The sequence below is a fragment of the Zea mays genome, chromosome 2 (assembly GCF_902167145.1).
Source record: "Zea mays cultivar B73 chromosome 2, Zm-B73-REFERENCE-NAM-5.0, whole genome shotgun sequence".
Classification (NCBI taxonomy): domain Eukaryota; kingdom Viridiplantae; phylum Streptophyta; class Magnoliopsida; order Poales; family Poaceae; genus Zea; species Zea mays.
Window position 1 is genome coordinate 144,687,346 of NC_050097.1, and position 20,123 is coordinate 144,707,468.

At 45.4% G+C, this 20,123-nt stretch overlaps 1 protein-coding gene across 6 annotated transcripts; it reads left to right on the top strand.

The window, feature by feature from the left end:
* The first annotated feature begins 687 nt into the window (after positions 1-687).
* LOC103647038 (RING/FYVE/PHD zinc finger superfamily protein) lies at positions 688-19,112 on the top strand. Of its 6 annotated transcripts, none has more exons than XM_023301652.2 (7): positions 688-1,086; positions 8,834-8,919; positions 15,136-15,215; positions 15,396-17,436; positions 17,524-17,733; positions 17,821-17,936; positions 18,354-19,112. In XM_023301652.2, exons 1-7 carry the CDS (start codon positions 757-759, stop codon positions 18,434-18,436), a joined length of 2,946 nt encoding a protein of 981 aa, XP_023157420.1. In that variant the 5' UTR covers positions 688-756; the 3' UTR covers positions 18,437-19,112. The 6 variants fall into 6 exon arrangements, with proteins under 6 accessions (XP_023157420.1, XP_023157423.1, XP_008669830.1 ...); XM_008671608.4 differs by having other exon boundaries at positions 751-1,086; positions 15,414-17,436; XM_023301655.2 differs by lacking the exon at positions 8,834-8,919 and having other exon boundaries at positions 745-1,086; positions 15,414-17,436.
* Positions 19,113-20,123: the final 1,011 nt, after the last annotated feature.

The following is a 20,123-nucleotide window of genomic DNA, read 5'->3' on the forward strand; positions in this document are numbered from 1 at the left end:
ATCTCGGGATTAGCTCGGAATTTTGTTGGTAACGGGTCCAGCCCCCCTCCTCTATAAAAGCAGAGGAATACGACCGATTTAATCAATCAATCAACCCTCAACAATACAATTTATATTTATTCTTAAGAGTAGTTCTAGTCTAGTTTTAGATTAGTCTTCCAATTCCCAAATTCTTCGCTTCTCTTCGACTCTACGTCGATTAGAGCAGTCTAGGTCGGCCTGCCGAGCCTAGACATCTCCTGTGATCTCTCCTCCCCGACGGGGTCCCTCCCGGGAGCGAGATCCAGGTACCGTCGACGACTTCCGCCGCCCCTGCGCACGCGCGGATCGTCCGGCCCCAGGACGCGGGCCGTCCGACCTTCAGGCAGGAAACCCTAGCCTCGCGTCAGGCCGCAGACCGTCCGACCCCTGGCCACGGACCGTCCGCCCCTGTACAGAAAGCACCACCGCTAGTTCATGTTGAGTGATTGACGCCCGAAAAATGTGTCAACACTCGCCACATTAGAAAAAAGTTATTTTTAAAGAAATCTTCTCTTGGCAAATATATAATGACAACGGAAAAAGTGTTAAATGAAAATATGATATATGTGACAGTGGAAAATAGAAAAAAGTTATTTTTAAAGAAATCTTCTCTTGGCAAATATATAAAGACAACGAAAAAGTGTTAAATGAAAATACGCTATCTGTGACCGTGGCAAAAAAAAAAAATCCTTATTTGTGGCAACGGCCAACGCCTCTCGGCACGTGATCGGGACGATGCTTGGAGTTCGGATCAAAAAGTTTCTGCCGACCTCAGCGGACCCGAGGGCCAACGAAGCCCAAAGCCCACAGACGACGCTACGGCCTCGCCTTCCGTTTCTGCACGTTCCTTCTCTGGAAGCCGAGGCCCGCTCGCTCGAAGCGGCTGTTGCGCCGCTCAATTTCAATCCGGAGGCTGAAGCCACGGGGGAGAAGGGCGCATGGTTTCCGCAGCGCGCGCTGCATCCCTTCTGGCCTTGTTGCGGCCTCCGGAGCGCGGATCTTGACATCGGCGACGACAACGGCGAGGAGGAGGATCTTCTCACGGCACTGCGACCCTGCGAGATGGTAAGAGCTCGCGCTCCAGTTCCCACCCTCTTCATTTATGTGGCGCGTTTATTTCTCTTCGTTATTTGGTTGGCTAATTTCTTCGGAGAGTGTTAAAATCCGTGTGGAGCCAACCAACTCTGTGACGGCAAGGTGTTCGAGATCATGCGGATCACATTTGCTCGGCTTTCAGCAGGGAAGGGGAATCTAATCGGACGGAGTCGCGTTATTAGACCTATCCTATTCTTGTGCAGAACGCGCCCATTTGGGCAGGGGCTGGTAGCTGGTACTATTTTGAGAAGGGAACATGTAGGGTAGCACATATTAAGTTATGACCGGATCCAACACCCTTCCACAGCCTCTTTGTTGCCCTGCATTTTTTTTTTCAAAAGAAACACCCTCTACCACCTGCACCGTGATTTTTGCATGAAAGGGAGACGCGCGAGGACGTTGGACATAGGATGGATGGTCGTGTGGTGATTTAATATAGGTACCATGTGCATCGAAGACTCTATGTGCATGTGACGCTTTCTCTTTTCACAGGGGCGGGAGCGAGGCTCCTGCTCGAGGGGAGCTTTGGGGGGGGGGGGGGGGGGGGCATGACGGAGACGAGTCCCCAGCTCCTGGTTTTGCATAAGAATAGTCAAATATCTTGTCGTCCAGAAACACGCTATTACTGCCGTGTCTCCTAAGCCTTTCCATTATCAATTGTTGTGCCAATTTTCTAACTCTGAAACACTTTTGAATTTTGTTTGTGTGTGTTAGATTTTGTGTATAAACTACAGTTTCAGATTGGTAGAATCCTGCTGGCAAAAATGTTGCCAAAATGCCAACACAACTTTGAAAAGAGCTTACTTAGGCAATGAAGTCTTGTGGAGTGAGAGAAAAATTGGTAATATCAAGGTGCAGCTTGCCATGGCTAAGGAGGTCCTTCATCGGTTTGAAATTGCTAGGGATCGCTGCACTCTATCTGATGGGTAAGAATGGCTGCGTAGGAAACTCAAAATGCACTGTCTCGGCCTTGCCTCGCTTGAGTGTACTATTGCCCGTTCTTGAAGATGATCTGGGCGCCAATCACTACGAGGAGTACCAGCAACGGTGCTCTCTGCAGCAGCGTGGATGGTCCGCTGTGTAGGACCAGACAGTCCGCAACCTGCGGCAGGAGCCGAGTCTTCTCTCCGCTGAGCTGGATGGTCCGTGCCTGGTGGCCGCACGGCCTGCGTGTGCGCAGAGGTGGCGGCGTTAGCCAACAACACCTGGATCCGACCCCCGGGAGGGACCTCGTCAGGGAGGAGAGATCCTATGTTTTGTCTTGTGATCGACAGGCCACTCAAGACGCCTCCAGACGATGTAGAGTCGAAGAGAGGTGAAGGTTGAGGTGAAGAAGGCTACGTTACTCTCTACTCCTAGGGCAAAAGGAAAGGAACATAAGATATATTGATTTTGATTCGACTGCTGGTGTTTCAATCGACCGTACCCCTTGAAATATATAAGGGAGGTCTGGACCCGTTACTAGGCGTTCTCCAATAACTTGCACGAGTTTAGAGGGATAAACACGCGTGGAGATAGTAGTTAACACGCCTAAGGGTGGACCGTTCGCAGGCCGGATTGTTCGGGCCTCAGGGCCGGACCGTTCGGTCGCGCCCAGCGTCACAAACGGTGCTCAAACATGCCCCCTACCTTTTGGGGAAGCTGATTGAACCAAAAGCACTGTTGCAAGCTAGAAATAACTCGATGTGACAACATTGGTTTGTCTAAGCATCTTGCCACATACTAGGATGATATTGCTTCAAAAAATGACCATTCAACGCCTTGGGTAGGTCCTCACCTTGCAAGGTTTGCAACATGTAGGCATTGCCTACTATCACCTGTGTAATTCTGTAAGGGCCTTTGCAGTTTGGTGACCATTTGTTGAATTTCCGGTCTCTGCTTCTTAGTGGCAAGATGGTCTTCCATACCAGATCTCCAACTTGAAATGACTTAGCCTTGACCTTCTTGTGGTAAGCTTTGGCAACTATGATCTTGTTTTTCTCAATCTCTCCTAAAGCCACCAATCTTTTGTCGATTACTTCATCAATATCGTCCATCATCAAATTATGATAGTCCCTGATAGTTAGATCGTTATGCCTAGCAAACCTAACAACATTTAGGCTTATCTCCACATGCAAGACAATCTCCTGTCCATAAACAAGCTCAAAAGGAAAGACTTTGTAGCACGGTGTTTAGATATTCTATAAGCCCACAAAGCCTCAGACAAACAGAACCTTATACCAATGCCTAGAATGATCAGATATCTTATTCTTTATAAGGCTATTCAATGTCCTGTTACTAGACTCGGCCTGTCCATTGGCCTGAGCATAATACAGAGAAGAATTGAGCAATTTAATTCAGCAAACTCGCGTACCTCCTTTGACATAAAAGAAGCCCCCTAGTCCTAGTCAATGTTTGGGGAATGCCGAATCTATAAATGATATGCTTAGTTATAAATTCAATTACCTCCTCATGTGTCATGTTCTTCAGAGCAACAATTTCAGTCCATTTGATGTAGTCTGTGGCCACCAACACAAACTGATGTATTTTTTATGATGAATGATGAATTTCCCCTACAAAGTCCAAACCCCACCCCCTAAAGGACCAAGGCTTGATAATAGAATGTAGTTCAGCGGCGGGGACTAACTGTAGATCGCCGAACTTCTGACATACTTGACATCCTTTGTAGTACTTAAATCAATCGGCTATCATGTCGGGCCAATAAAAGCCAGACCTTCTCAATAGCCACTTCATATTTGGAGCCGATTGATGAGTACCACAAATTCCTTCGTGCATTTCGGCCATGACTAATATAGCATCATCAGGGTCTAAGCATTTAAGCAAGACATCACCAGTTGTTCGGCGATACAGTTCATTATCAATTAAAACATATTTGAAAGCTATACGTCGAACATTCCTGTCTGTCCTAATATTAGGATTACAGAGGTAATTAATTATAGGCACCATCCAATCAGTTGCATCGGTTGTGTTGTCAGCCGAATTAATTAAGAAAACGTTTCTGGTAACGTCGGACGGTTCGGGCTCCTTGCCCGGATGGTTCGAGCTCACCGCGGACGGTCCGGCTATGTAGCCTGGACGGTCCGGTTATGTAGCCCGGACGGTCCGCGACCTGGGGATTTGACGCAACACTGGTTATCAGACTTTCAACATTGTGAAATCTTCCTTGTTTTATCCGATAAACTGGTGCATCTTGCGTCAAAGTATTAGCTCTGCAATTCTCAGCTCTGGATATATGTCGAATATCGAATTCGTCAAAAGAACGGATTATGTTCTAACATTTTTCAAGGTAACTCTTCAAAGTGCCATCTAAACATTGATACTCCTCTAAAACTTGCTAGACAACTAGCTGAGAATCACCAAATGCCCTCATATGTTTTACTCTCATATAATCTGAAAGTTCTAAACCGAGTAAGAGAGCCTCATATTCGGCTTGATTGTTAGTGCAATAATTTTTAATCGGCTATAGAAATCAAAAGAGACATTCCTTGGTGAAACAAGCACGATGTCAACCATTGTCCTTCATTACAAACCGATTCATCAAAATACAGAGTTCAGAGAGAAATAGTGAGGTATGATATGTCTAGTTCCTGAGTATCACCAATCCGATGTTCTACAATAAAATCTGCCACAACCTGACCTTTCATAGATTTTAACGATTTATAAGCCAAGTCATATTCTATAAGTGCATAAACCAATTTACCAATTCTACCATTATAATTGGGTTTTGTAACATGTATTTAATCACATCGGTTTGACCAGAAACAACGCAAGGACTAGATAATAGATAACACTTAAGCTTGATGCATGCATAAAACAAGCATAAACATAATTTCTCAACGAAGGTGTACCTTGTTTCAGCATCCACTAGCCTCTGACTTAAGTAGGTCACAACATGCTCCTTTCCTCCGGCCTTCTGAGTCAAAACAACTCCGATAACTTTATCTTCGGTTGCAATGTATAACCTGAATGGTACTCCTGCGCTTGGTGCTTTCAATACTGGAGCCGAAGACAAATAATTTTTAATAAGATCAAATGCTTCCTGTTGTTCTGCCCCAAGTGAATTCAACATTATTTTTAAGCCGAAAAATAGGAGTGAAATCACATCAACCTTCCTGGCTAAGTTAGAAATAAACCTTCGCAAATAATTTACCTTGCCGAGAAACTTCTGCATTTCAAGCTTCCAGGTTGGAGCCCCCACATTCCGAATGAACTTAATTCGGTCGGGATATATTTCTATGTCATTCTCATAAATGATGAATCCTAATAATTTGCCACCGACACCCCAAAAGCACATTTACGAGGGTTAATTTTTAAACCATACCGACACATCTTATCAAAGGCTTTGCGCAAATCAGCTATATGAGAACCAAATTCAGTCGATTTAACTATTATATATCATCAATGTATACTTCCACAGTGTTTTCCAACAACTCATGAAAGATCAAATTTATAACCCTTTGTTTAGTGGCACCAACATTTTTTAAACTGAATGCGTAACAACCCACTCAAACAACCCAATAAAGCCTGGACATATAATGCATCTTCCTCGGCCATGAAGATCCGATTATATCCGGCATTGCCATCAAGAAAGCTAATAAATTTATTTCCTGATGCATCATTAATTAACATGTCGGTTACAGGCATATGATATTCATCTTTAGGGGTCGCTCTATTTAGATTTCAGAAGTCGATACATACTCTGAGCTTACCTGAATCCTTCTTCTTCACCGGCACAATATTAGAGACCCATTCTGCATATCTGCAAGGCCAAATAAAGTTAGCTTCCAAGAGCCGGTGATTTTTTTATCCTAGGGAGTAAGTCCGGACGAAACGATCTTGGTCTCTGCTTAAAGGCCTGGAACTAGGCTTATTAGGTAACCGATGCTCCACTAGCTCTCGACTTAATCCTAGCATCTCAGTGTAGCTCCAAGCAAAGCAATTAGAGTATTCTTTTAATAAACCGATCATTTCATTCCTAGGATCGGTTTCTAGGGTCTTGTTCACAAAAGTCGTCCTTGGACTTTTACCTTTCCCGATGTCAATCTCCTCCAAAAGATCGACCGATGTAAATCCCTGTCCTAATTTGTCGAGATCTCTAAATTCTCCTATTGTGCATACCTCAAAAGAGTTCGAGGCTCTCTGCGCATCTGCGGACTGTCCGACCTTAGGGGCCAGACTGTCCACGGAAAGCCTTGGTCCTCATTGCCCATGCAGATATCCAACAAAATAAAGGCCTTTTTCTACACTGCCCTGCTCACTGACATTGGGAACGGGTCTTCAACCTTATTTTGGCAGGATCGTTGGGTCCACGGAAAGAATATTGAAGACATTGCTCCTCGACTGCTTGCAGCGGTGCCAAAAAGGATTAGGAACAGCAGAACTGTGCTTGAGGCCTTGACAGACAGAAGATAGTTAACTGATATTAAAGGGGCCTTGACAGTAGGTGTCTTTGCCGACCTCCTAGATCTCTGGGATGAACTTCAAAATGTCCAGCTTCATCCAGACAGGGAGGACAAGCATATTTTCAGGTTCGCTAATGATGGAATTTATTCAGCGAAAGCAGCTTATAATGGCCTCTTCATCGGGTCGACCAAGGCTAAGTATTGGGAACTAATTTGGAAAACCTGGCCCCCTCCCAAATGTAAATTCTTTTTATGGCTTGCTGATCTTGGAAGATGCTGGACAGCAGATCGTCTGCAGAAGAGAGGACTTAGCCATCCTGACAAATGTGTCCTGTGTGACCAAGAGCAAGAAACCATGGATCACATTTTGGTGGGGTGTGTTTTTGCTAGGAGTTTTTGGTTTCAGTTGCTGGGAAAGGTCAACTTATCTGCCTTTACTCCTGTGGTGGGAGAAACTAAAATGATGGAGTGGTGGAGCAGAAGCAGTGAGCAGTTGCAGGGGATTGCTAAAAAGGGGCTCAATTCCTTGATTACCCTTGGGCTTTGGACTCTATGGAACCGCAGAAATGGATGTGTTTTTGATAGAGCTACACCTAGCCTGGAGGGTGCTATTAGAAGAGCTGAAGAAGAAATTATTATTTGGAAATTTGTGGGGGCCAAACATCTTGCCCTTATTACAGCTCCCATTCCAGGTGTCATGTAGGGATCTAGGAGAGAGTTCAGTAGCTAACTTCATAAGGGAAGGATGTTGTTTGAGTCTAGATTGTTGGGGCAGGATGGCCTTGTTTGTTTTCTTTCTTCTCCTTTTTCTTTTTATTTCTTTTTTAGACCCTTCTTAATTCAATGATACACAGCTCTCCTGCGTGTTCGAAAAAAAAAACAAGGTGGCTGATTGTCTTCCCAAGTGGAAGGCTTCTCTCCTTAACCGGGCTGGGCGTCTGGTGGTAGTAAAGGCTGTTTTCTCAGCAATTCCCATTCATCTAATGACTGTCCTAGATCTGCTAAAATCGGTGATCAAAGCTATTGATAAACATCGAAGGTTTTTTTATGGTCTAGTAAGGAGAAGGTGATTGGTGGCAGTTGTCTGGTCTCTTTGGAGAATCAGCGGCCCCTACTGGCCTTGGGATTGTTTATCTGGAACTCATGGGATCGGCCTTGCACATTCGATGATTGTGGCTGCAAAAAACTGATTCAGATCGCCCTTGGTAAGGCCTTCCTGTTCATGTTCCAAGGGCTGCTCAAGCCCTTTTTGATGTAGCCATTCAAATCAACATAGGTGATGGAGAAGAGGTGCTGTTCTGGACTGATCGGTGGCTGGAAGGAAATTGTGTGGCCGACTTGGCGCCTAATCTTGTTTTGACAGTATCTAAGTTAGTAAGGAAGCGACAAACCGTTTCTCAAGCCCTAACCAATCGAAGATGGGTTTCTGACATCAAGGGGGTTTTACTGTCCTAGTTCTAATTGAATATCTAAAAATTTGGGAGTTGGTTGATGGGGTTATTCTGCAGCCAGGAGTTCCTGATCAATTCCGTTGGAAGTTTACAAACTCTGGACGGTACTCATGTAAAACTGCTTACCGGGTGTTCTTTTTTGGGACAATTAAATATGGGCCCTGGAAAAGGATTGGAAGAGTTGGGCACCACTTCGGTGCAAATTCTTCATTTGGCTGGCATTAAAAATTAAATGTTGGACGGCGGATCGCCTGGCTAGGAGTGGGCTCCAACATCTTACTGTCTGCCCTCTTTGTGACCAGTAGCAGGAAACCATGCAACATTTGCTTATGTCCTGTGTTTTCTCTCGCGAAGTTTGGGCTGCTGTGTTCACTTGTCTTGGGCTGACAACTATATCCCGGAGCCCAATGGAAGGAGTTTTCTGGCTGGTGGTCTGGAGTAATCAATTCAGTCCCTAGGGAGGTTAAGAAGGGTCTGAATTCTTTGATTATTCTGGTTGCCTTGGAAGTTTGGAAGCACAGGAATGAGTGTGTTTGGGGGGATTAGTCCCGGTGTTTCCTTAGTGTGCCGTAAAGTTGTACAGAAAGGCAACCTGTGGTGCCTTGCTGGTAATTCTGCACTTAGCCTTCTGAGTGCAAGGTTGGTGGGGCTGGGTTCTTGAGCAATCCCCCCTGGGTGTGTTTTGGTCGCTTACCTCTTGTGTGTGGCGAGCATGTGTTTGTAAGTCTGTAACTGTGTGGGTTTGGCCTCGGCTCCCACATTTTTTCCCTCTTACTTAATGAAAAGACACAGCTCTAATGGGTCGTTTTTTAATTGGGAGGTTTTGTGAACTAACCAAATTTGCATGTTTGCATTTTTATGTAGGACATCGTATGTGAAGTGTGTGGTGTTGTTGGCTACAGGCAACTTTTAATACAATGTAGCAATTGCAAAAATGCTGCAAGGCACCTGTAACTTCTCTTTCTACTTGTTCTTTCAAAGTCTTCATGCCTCTTATTTTCAAATTAAAATTCCTAAGTAAAAGAACAAAAGAAATGCATGGATTTTGACTATCTTGCCATAATTAATTTTGGGATTTCTTGGACACATGATTTATTAACATTTTATAGAGAATTATTTGCATCAATTTTGTCATTGTCAATCACATCCATAATGTTGTCTTTAGATACTTTATCTTTACATACTTGGCTGCTTTTTATTTGGCATTATGGTGTTCAAAAGTGCCAAATGTTTTTTAAGATCCCCTTCAACTTTTCATGGATTCTCACCTAGGTCCTTAAACCTAAAAAGTGACCATCTAGGTCCTTAATCTACCACCTCACTTGGGTCCATGAACTAAAAGAAGTGACCATCTATGTTCTCATTCTACTAGAGATTTAAAACCCACCACACCACTGCCAATTGCCTATGTGGTTGTGCCAGTTAAAGTTGCAAAAAAACCCTTCCGTCCATCTCTCTTTGTTGTAGTCCTCGCCACTCTTATTTCACCTCTCTTTGATTGTTCTATGGCTGTTGAGCGTGTGCCTCTGGAGCGCAGGCGGGCACACATGGGACCAACGTGATGCAGGGGAGGCTATGGACATGGAGCATATGGGGGATGTTCTCTTCTTTCTGTTTCAACTGGCCTCATCCAAACTACCACCAGTGTCACAAAGTTTCTTGTATGAAGGGCACAAGGAATGGGTACGTGGGACGTAGATCAATAATTTTACGTTCCTAGACTCTTCGAGCATATATCTCTTTAGGATGATTGGTTCGAGGAGGGAAACATGATCCCTAGATACCAGAACGTGAACCATGTAATTTCAGAACGATAATGAGCCTGCCATAGTCCACACTGATCTCTAGCTTTGTCCGTCAATGGCCTATTCATCAGTTGGACATCAAGAATGCATTCCTCCATGGCACCCTTATCGAGACAATTTATTGTGCCTAGCCTTCCGGTTTTGAGGATCCTACTCACTCCGACTATGTTTGTCGCCTCAACAAGTCACTCTACGGTTCGAAACAAGCTCTCCGAGCTTGGTACAACCGCTTTGTAGCATACTTGTTATCTCTTGGTTTCATTCATGCCAAATCCGACACGTCCCTCTTCGTCTACCGGCGGCGCACAAACACATGGGGATAGTTGTCTTCTCCGGCGAGGTTATACCCCTCTGCCGCAGGCTTGGTTCTAGGGTAGCAGCCCTAGGCGCTTGAGAGGGTCATTGCATGGGAGAGAGATTGGTTTGATAATGATCTTGCTTCATTTATTTCCTGCTGCCATGCGGCTTATAAATAGCCCTATGGCTAACTAACTTCTACAAACTCTCAACTAACTCCTACTTTCTTGGACTTATCTGATACTAACCAACTCTCCACAATTCTCTCATCTCAATCTTATTCTCTAGCCTTATCCTAGCTCATCTCAATCTTATTCTCTAGCCTTATCCCAGCCTGGCTGTTGCCTCTCGCTCCCTATGATGCCCATGACATCTCCCCCTCCCTTGAGGACCAGCTCGTCCTCGAGCTGCCATAGACTTACCTGACACGACTTAAGGTTAAGCCTTTTACATCTCGGCTTACCTTTATTATTTAAGACGAAAATACAAAATAATTGTGGAACTAAAATATAAATTTGAACTGCAGCTATGTCCTCCTGGATCCCAAGGAAAGAGCTGAACTGCGGACTTCACGTTGGATGAAAGGTGAAGGAGGAACCAACCCGTTCTTATGTTGGGTCTGTCCAGCACCAAGGCAGTTGCCCGAATGAAGGAGACGACCCTCTTTGGCCGTGCAGGGGGGCTGCATACCCAGATCTCGACTTCTGCAGGGGGTTCAAAAAGTATAGACGAGACCTGGTGGTTGGGCACGCAGGCTGCGAGTTGGTGCAGCGATGAGCTGATCAGCAAGTGCAGCTTCCGCACCGCCCGCCTAACAAGGAAGCCGCGCACTGCGGCTTGCAGGCGCACCACGGCCTGCTCATGTGATGACGGCCATGGGGTGGCCTTGGAGGCCACAACAAGGTGCTTCTCCCCACGAAGGGACTGTACCTAGCGGCGTGCCAGGAACCCTCGCGCTGCCGCCTGAAGCCGCACCGCTGCTTGGAGTTCCTTCTCTGTCTTCTCCTTGTAGCGGTGGAACATCACAACGATATGATCCCACTTCTCTGCAAGACGGCCAAAACTCTCTTCGAGCCGAGTGAATGCATCTGGAGTTGGAGAGGGCGGGTGGGAGGGCATTGCGACGGCTGATGGCGCGGCGGCTGGTGGTGGTGAGGGATGGGCGGCTGGTGGTGGTGAGGATAACCTGGAGCTGATACCAGGTGTCATGGACCTTCGGTCCATGGGGATAGCTGTCTTCTCCGGCGAGGTTATACCCCTCTGCCGCAGGCTTGGTTCTAGGGTAGCAGCCCTAGGCGCTTGAGAGGGTCATTGCAAGGGAGAGAGATTGGTTTGATAATGATATTGCTTGATTTATTCCCTGCTGTCATGCAGCTTATAAATAGCCCTATAGCTAACCAACTTCTCCTACAAACTCTCAACTAACTCCTACTTTCTTGGACTTATCTGCTGCTAACCAACTCTCCACAATTCTCTCATCTCAATCTTATTCTCTAACCTTATCCCAGCTCATCTCAATCTTATTCTCTAGCCTTATCCCAGTCTGGTTGTTGCCTCTCGCTCCCTATGATGCCCATGACATCTCCCCCTCCCTTGAGGACCAGCTCGTCCTCGAGCTGCCATAAACTTACCTGACACGACTTAAGGTTAAGCCTTTTACATCTCGGCTTACCTTTATTATTTAAGACGAAAATACAAAATAATTGTGGAACTAAAATATAAATTTGAACTGCAACTATGTCCTCCTGTCCTCCTGGATCCCAAGAAAAGAGCTGAACTGCGGACTTCACATTGGATGAAAGGTGAAGGAACCAGCCCGTTCTTATGTTGGGTCTGTCCAGCACCAAGGCAGTTGCCCGAATGAAGGAGACGACCCTCTTTGGCCATGCAGGGGGGCTGCATACCCAGATCTCGACTTCTGCAGGGGGTTCAAAAAGTATAGACGAGACCTGGTGGTTGGGCGCGCAGGCTGCGAGTTGGTGCAGCGATGAGCTGATCAGCAAGTGCAGCTTCCGCACCGCCCGCCTAACAAGGAAGCCGCGCACTGCGGCTTGCAGGCGCACCACGACCTGCTCATGTGATGACGGCCATGGGGTGGCCCTGGAGGCCACAGCAAGGTGCTTCTCCCCACGAAGGGACTGTACCTGGTGGCGTGCCAGGAACCCTCGCACTGCCGCCTGAAGCCGCACCGCTGCTTGGAGTTCCTTCTCTGTCTTCTCCTTGTAGCGGTGGAACATCACAACGAACTGATCCCACTTCTCTGCGAGACGACCAAAACTCTCTTCGAGCCGAGTGAATGCATCTGGAGTTGGAGTGGGCGGGTGGCAGGGCGTTGCGGCGGCGGGTGGTGGTGAGGGATGGGCGGCTGGTGGTGGTGAGGATAACCTGGAGCTGATACCAGGTGTCATGGACCTTCGGTCCATGGGGATAACTGTCTTCTCCGGCGAGGTTATACCCCACTGCCTCAGGGTTGGTTCTAGGGTAGCAGCCCTAGGCGCTTGAGAGGGTCATTGCAAGAGAGAGAGAGAGATTGGTTTGATAATGATATTGCTTGATTTATTCCCTACTGCCATGCGGCTTATAAATAGCCCTATAGCTAACCAACTTCTCCTACAAACTCTCAACTAACTCCTACTTTTTTGGACTTAACGCTGCTAACCAACTCTCCACAATTCTCTCATCTCAATCTTATCTCTAGCCTTATCCCAGCTCATCTCAATCTTATTCTCTAGCCTTATCTCAGCCCGGTTGTTGCCTCTCGCTCCCTATGATGCCCATGACACTATGTTGATGATATTGTTCTGACAACGTCTTCAGCAGATCTCCACAAGACTATCGTTGCCCTGCAGCGCGATTTCTCAATGATAGGTCTTGGTTCACTTCATCACTTTTTGGAGATGTATGTTTAGTCGCATGATGGTGGCTTGTTCCTGTCGCAGCGTTTGTACATGCTGGATATCCTCGCACGCGCACAGATGTTTGAGTGCAAACCTTGTGCAACACTAGTCGACACCAATCCTAAGCTTTCTGGTTTTGATGGTGACCTTGTCCAGTACGCTATGGATTTTAGGAGTCTTGCTGGCACCCTTTGGCACCTCACCTTCTTCGATGGTGCAACTGGCGTGGTCTGCAACGTATCCGGAACGCATACCTGTGTCGCGCCCCTTCGTTTGCACGTCCATCTACATCGGCTCGTCGTCGTCACCATCGATCGGGAGGCTCCACCATCGACATCGCCATCGTCGTCCCCGCCTCGCATGTCGTAGGCCTGATCAACTAGGGGTGGGCATTTTAAAACCGAAAACCGAACCCGAACCCGAACTGAACCCGAATAGACCGAATTGTCGGTCTATTCGGGTTTTCGGGTTCGGGTTCGGTTCCTATGTGTGCTATATTTCGGGGTATGGGTTCGGGTTCGGTTCCTAACCATTAAAACCCGAATAGACCTAATAACCCAAAATATAAAAAAGCTCTTAATATGTGATGATATTATTATATGATTTATGAACTTATTAGCTAGAAATAATGATATCATCTTAATGATAGTATATATATCTTTGTATGCTAATTTTTATAGTCACTTGTAGTAATAGTACTTTCAATTAATTATTCATTGTATATATTTTAACAAATATACTAGTCTCTCTACAATTCGGGTCTATTCGGTGGACCGAATAGACCGAACCGAAATTGTGAGTCTATTCGGGTTCGGTTCCTAAAATCTTTTTGAAAAATTCGGTTCTCATTTTTCAGAACCCGAAATTTCACAAACCCGAATAGACCGAACCGAATTACCCTAATAGACCGAATGCCCAGCCCTATGATCAACCGATCGCGAGTGAACCACCCTCCTGAGACGTCTGTTGTCCTTTGCGTGATGCTTCGCCAAGAAAGAGGGCTGCCACTGCGTTGCCTCCTTGGGCAGCAGCATCACCGCCTATCGTTGTCCTCACCGTTGCATCTACACGCTATCGACTCTTGTCGATGCACGTCTCTCGCGCATGGTATTCTTCAGTTGTTCAAGTTCTTCGCCGACTTCAAGCACCGCCGTTGCGCTACAATGGCGCTGTCGAGGACCTTCCTATGCGTCGTGGCTCTCCCGCCACAACAACTCCAAGAACCTCGATGTGTCACCACACCTACCTCTTCGCCTTCGTCCAGCACAACCTTATTGCCAGCATCGTTGTCTCATCCTTGACTACTTCGTCTGCTCCGCTCTGACAACCGTGAGCTGCGACGACACTCCCGCCATACCGCACCACAACCATCGTGGAGGTCTTTTTTGCTGGCCCCTTTAGGCGCTGACACATATGGTTCGGGCCCTCTCCCTTGTACGTCCGGCATTGGCAACACCAATGTGTGCCTTCGTCCACAACGTGTTTTTAGATTTGGCAAACATGGAGCACGCCTCGCCTCGTCCACGGCGGTTTGACGACATTGTCCTCTCCGTCGACTTCTCCTTCATTGATCGTTGTGACTGCGTCTCCGACTTCGTCTATGGCGCCCTCCTTCTGTGCCACCGTCAACCTGGCACCTCTTTGTACGTTGTGGCCTTCCCGCATGCTGTGTCCATGCCCGCGACTTGTACGGTTTGTCTTCTTCGGCATCCTCGATAGCTCCATCGACCACAGCTCCCTACACACGATACCTCGACAACGGCTCCGTGCCCTTGCACTCGGCAACCTCGACATTATCGGCACAAAGCACTATCATCTTCATGGGCTACTCCAGTAGCAGCATTCGCACCGACGTTCCGATCGGGGGGGGGGGGGGGGGGGGGGATAACTCCATTGTTCTCCAGTCTGTCCGTTCACGCTACGACTACGGAGGGATTTTAGAGTATATTAGGCAACTCTTGATATGGTCGATATAGGATTGATTGTAATCTCGGGATAACCGTCCTTATCTGTAGGATAACCTTCCTCTTCTTTAGGATAGGCTTCTTGCCCTCTACATTATGTACTATATATTCTCGTTATAGGCTCAATGCAATACATCCCATCCTTCCACGCATTATACATAATCTCTCCTTACACTAACTAGCATTGTTTGTGGTTTTTGTAGATATTGTTTGGACCCGGTAATTTATGATGCCTCAGCAATTGAATGGTTGTGTGACGATTGTCCTCCAAAACATAATGAAGGTAAGGTAGGGGTGAGAATGTTCTCACCTCCACTAAACATTTTCTGAGTGAAGAAATTCAATTCTTATGAAATGTTCGTCGTGAAAAATTTAAAGCTCAATGATATTTTAGAGGAAGGGGAAAGTAAAAATGACCACTTAATTTATCAACTAGAAAGTGCTGATGGTTCAAGTCATTCAGCTTCTGATCTTACTGTAGAAACACAAAAGGCAGTGGGTGCTGTTGGGCCTACCATGAACACAATGGAGTGTCTGGACCTCTCAATGGGAAAAGATGGCTGCTCTTTTTCACAGAATTGTGTTGAAGGCTTCACCCAAGGAACAAAGTCTGACTTTTTTTCTTCAATCAATGATGTTGAGACATCATATCCATTTGTTAAGGGTAGTTCTTGTCCTACACTACCGAATATGGAGCAAAAAGATGGTGTATTGGAAAATGCGGAACAACCTCATCTTTTGGAGATGGTTAATCTTGATGGTACAAGCCATTCACTTGTGGACCCTCCATTAGAAATCAAAGAACAAGGAGCGGAAGCTGGCTTATTTGCTTCAGTTGAAGATGTCGAGCAAACCCATCCCATTTTAACTGATGAAACTAGTCCTATATGGTCAAGTGAGGAGCAAGTAGACGGTTCTTGTCCTGCATCGGAAAGCCGGGAGCAACCTGTTCCTTTCAAGGTGGTTATACTCGGACCATGGCATGATGTGCCAAATAGCATCCTAAGATCAAGGCCTCCTTCAAACTACTCACAGTCCATGCAAGGATCAGATCTATATGTTGGAAATGTGGATGTATTGGATCTTTCTAAGGAGCAGTTGGACTCGAGGTTAAAACCTGAAGAACAAGGAGCGGAGGATGGCTTATTTGCCTCAGTGGAATATGTTGAGCAAACACATCCCAATTTTACTGAGGAGAAAGTAGATGGTTCTATTCCTACACCAGCAAGTTCGGAGCAACCTGATCAGTTGGAGGTGGTTAGACCATGGGATGATGCGCCGAATAGTACCCTAAGGTCAAAGCCTCCATCAAACTACTCACAGCCAATGCAAGGATCAGATCTAGATGTTAGGAATATGGATGCCTTGGATCCATCTAAGGAGTGGTTGGACTCAAGGTTATTGTCAAATACGGTAGAGCCATCAAGTTCCTCAAATGGAGGAGGCACATCTGTTGAGAAAGACAACATTGAAAAAACAGAACGCTTGTCAGGCATTGACACCGTCACCCCTGGACTGGATAATGTCCAGGGATCAAATCCCTCAGCAGAGCCATCAAGTTCCTCAACTGGAGAAGGAAACTCAGCTGTTGAAAAACACAGTGCTGAAATGACAGAATGCTTGTTAGGCATGGGAATTTTGAACCCTGCACTGCATAATGTCCAGGTATTGAGTCCCTCGACACCAAAAGAATGCTTGGTTTCTAGCGCAGACAAGTCAGATGTAGCAAATAGGTCAGATGAAATTAATCACAGTCTCGATGATTTTAACCAAAGTAATCCCAAGCCAGTGCTGAAGGGAAGAGTCTCCAAAATGATGTGCCCAAGACTTGCGTTTCAACTGCCAAAAGTGTTGCCTGTATGCGAACATCACAAAAGGGAGATGTCATTGCCTTCCAAGCATGTTAGTCCACGGAAAGCAACAAAAAGTAGCTTTAGAAAGCAATATGAAGGACCAAACAGACATGTTTCACGTCATACTGAACATCAGAAAACCAAACTCGTTATGAAGGACAGAAATACAGGTCCTGCTCATATGAGAAGTTGTAGGCCAACAAAGCAAATTGATTGTACTTGCTCAAGTGCTTCCTTGGATTCATCTACAAAGACTAAGGAAGTAAATGATGCAGAACCAAGATGTTCTAAATCTGTAAAAACTTTTGAGAATGTCATGGCCAAGAAAAGAAAACGACCTATTCTATCATATGATGAAGATGCCAAGGCCATGCAGATGGAAGTGAGGATGCGCAGGAGACACAGGGAAAGTGGTGTGATGAAGCTGCGAAGATCCACAGAAAATTCTGATGAAGCGATGTGTCCAGGAAATTCAAATAATCAACTTACCAATGATCATACGAAGGCAAGGAAGCAGAGAAGGGCCAACAAAGACAATAAAACACCACCAGTGAACGCTAGTGTTCCATGCACACAGATTGATGCTGCACGATTAGCATCAGATCAGCAAAGCTTTATTTGCACGCGACCCATTGATAGACCTTACTGGACGTATGTTACATGCCTTTAAACCCATTCTAAAGCATTTCAATATTTCTCTCTCTGCAGTGCTAATGTTTTTCACGTTTTATGCTATAGTGGAATCATGAAGATTGGCCAGGAATATATTTCATTGGTTGCACACCTGTCAAATCAAGCATGCAAGAAGGTGCAGGAATTATCGATGTCATTACCACCACTAATGAAAGTAACAAAGCATTCAAAGTTGAAAGCCTGGCCAGGGAGGTGGAAGGCATCGGAACCTACTGCTGAATGCGTTGGCTTGTATTTCTTCTCAGATAATATGAGGTGTGTGCCCTACCGTCCTACCTATGGACGATTGCTTAGTTTGTCTTTTCTGGTACATGGTTTAAAATGTACTTGTTGCTTTTGTAGGGAACTGGATCAACTTGTGCATTATCTCAATGATCATAGCTTAGTCCTAAAATATGTCGTTGGCTTTGCCAAGCTGCTGATCTCCCCGTCTGTTTTCCTACCAGAGCAATGCCAAAGTAAGTACCATATTGCTGATTTCACAATGTAATTTGCAAATGTCATGGATACGATATGAGCTAAGCCACTGAGCCAAGCAAAAAGGTCCTGTGTTGAATGCAGTCACATTGCAAAATACAGGGGTAAGACTTGCCTCGGTTATTCGTTAGACACCACATGAACCACTTATGTCAGAGCCGCCAACACTGGTTCTGTCCATGGATATGATGACAGTGTTCCTGTTTTAAATTTGCGACCATGAACTTTGATGCCACTGTGCCTTGGTGCAATTTTGCATTATATTGCTTCTACTGTCCATTAGCGCACACTTAAAAAGTTCTTTGCCGTTGAATTCTTGTAGTTTTATAGTTCTGGCAGCTTTACTTTGTTCTATGGCTAATATTTTCAGCTTACTTATCAAACCCTGTCTTTTGTAGCGTTCCAAGGGAAACGCTATCTGTGGGGAGTGTTCAAGCGCAGGATGAATACGGGGAGAATACATCATGTGAATGCAAAGTGACACCCTAGTCCAATAAATCCATGTTGTGAAGGGTATCGCTAGCTCAAAGAGACAACAGTTCGCCAAGCACTGTTGATGCCTTTTTGAGCTGAGACCGACCCCTGTGATCATAAGCAGCCCCGCGAGAACTCTCCCCTACCCAGGCTATCGGGCCTTGTCATTGTGCGGACGTCTGAGGTCGGAGCACTTCATTTGTTTGGGAGCTGGAAAAATGAAGGTGCACTGGTTGGTTTCTCTGAACTTGTGAAAGGGTTAGCGAAGGACCGTACTGTAATGTTCATGGCCTGGAGGAATGATGCAGCAAGTAGGATCAGAAATCAGAACTAGCCAGCGACAATCACGCTCCAGCTTCTGAAACGTTGCTGTAGCCTTTTGTTGATGTTCAGGACTGGGAGCTAGATTGTCACGATTTGACACTGAGGACGTTACTGTGCCTGCAAGCCTAACCTAAGATGTATCAAGCATCAAGTGCTGCTGCTGCTGCTATGGAAGGTCTTAGCCAAAATTAAATTATGTTTCTAAGCTCTGCATGCATCTTAACCTGCGCTAATAGGTTTTCTTGATGGCCTCAATGGGAGCAGCAGGAACCTACTACTTTTTATGCGCATAAACTGGCACTTCGCATGATGTACTTGTTCATAAGTTGGTCAAAAAGTCGGTTCCGTGGGGTAAATCCATTAAAAAAGGGTAAATTTTAGCGGAGGGAGCAGCTACAGTTGGCGGGGAACTTGCTTTAGAAAAAAGTTTTAGTAGCTTATATGCCTTGGGAGGGTTACAATTTTGAAGACACATTACTAATTAGTGAACGTTTGGTATATGAGGATATTTATACTTTTTTTCACATCCGAAAATATGAAATTCAGATGGATACGACAACTCAAGGTTCCGCTGATAAAATCACTAAACAAATACCACATCTAGAACATTTACTTCACAATTTGGGTAGAAATGGATTTGAGTCCTTATGCGAGGAATTACAAAAGAAATTTTTTCAACAAAAATGTGAATTAGGAAGAGTTGGTCGATGAAATATGAATCGAAGACTGAATCTTGATATCCCTTAGAACAATACATTCTCGTTACCACGAGATGTATTGGCCGCTACGGATCATTTGATTAGAATGAAATTTGGAATGGGTATACTTGATGATGACAATATGAATCACTTGAAAAATAAACGTATTCATTTAGTTGCAGATCTGTTACAAGATTCATCTCTTTGCTGGAAATCTTAGTCTTATTGGTCCTCCAATGCCCAACCTTCGGATGCTTTGGCTTGAAGGCTTGATCGATCTTGTTGCGTTTTGTTGTCCTGTACTCTGAAACCCTTTTTTGCTTTCCAACGAAAGTTTTTGCTTGCCCCCCAAGTCCATATCCATTTTCAACTATGTTATAAATACTAGATGAAGAGAAGATAAATGATTGCACATTTTATGGCTCCACCAAAAATAATCATTCCCATCAAAGCGAGAGGTTTGCCAAGAGGAATAGATAGCAAATGAGCATTTGAATTGTAAGGTATATGAGAATAATTTAAAAAGGTCTTAGAATAGTTTTATTTGACCGTCTTTTTCATTGTAGAGGATGAGTTGCCATCCTCCCTTGGTGAAGATGAAGAAGTGTCGCTGTCATAGTAGACTATCTTCTTGATGTGCTTCTTCTTCTTGTCCTTCTTGCCTGATCAGGA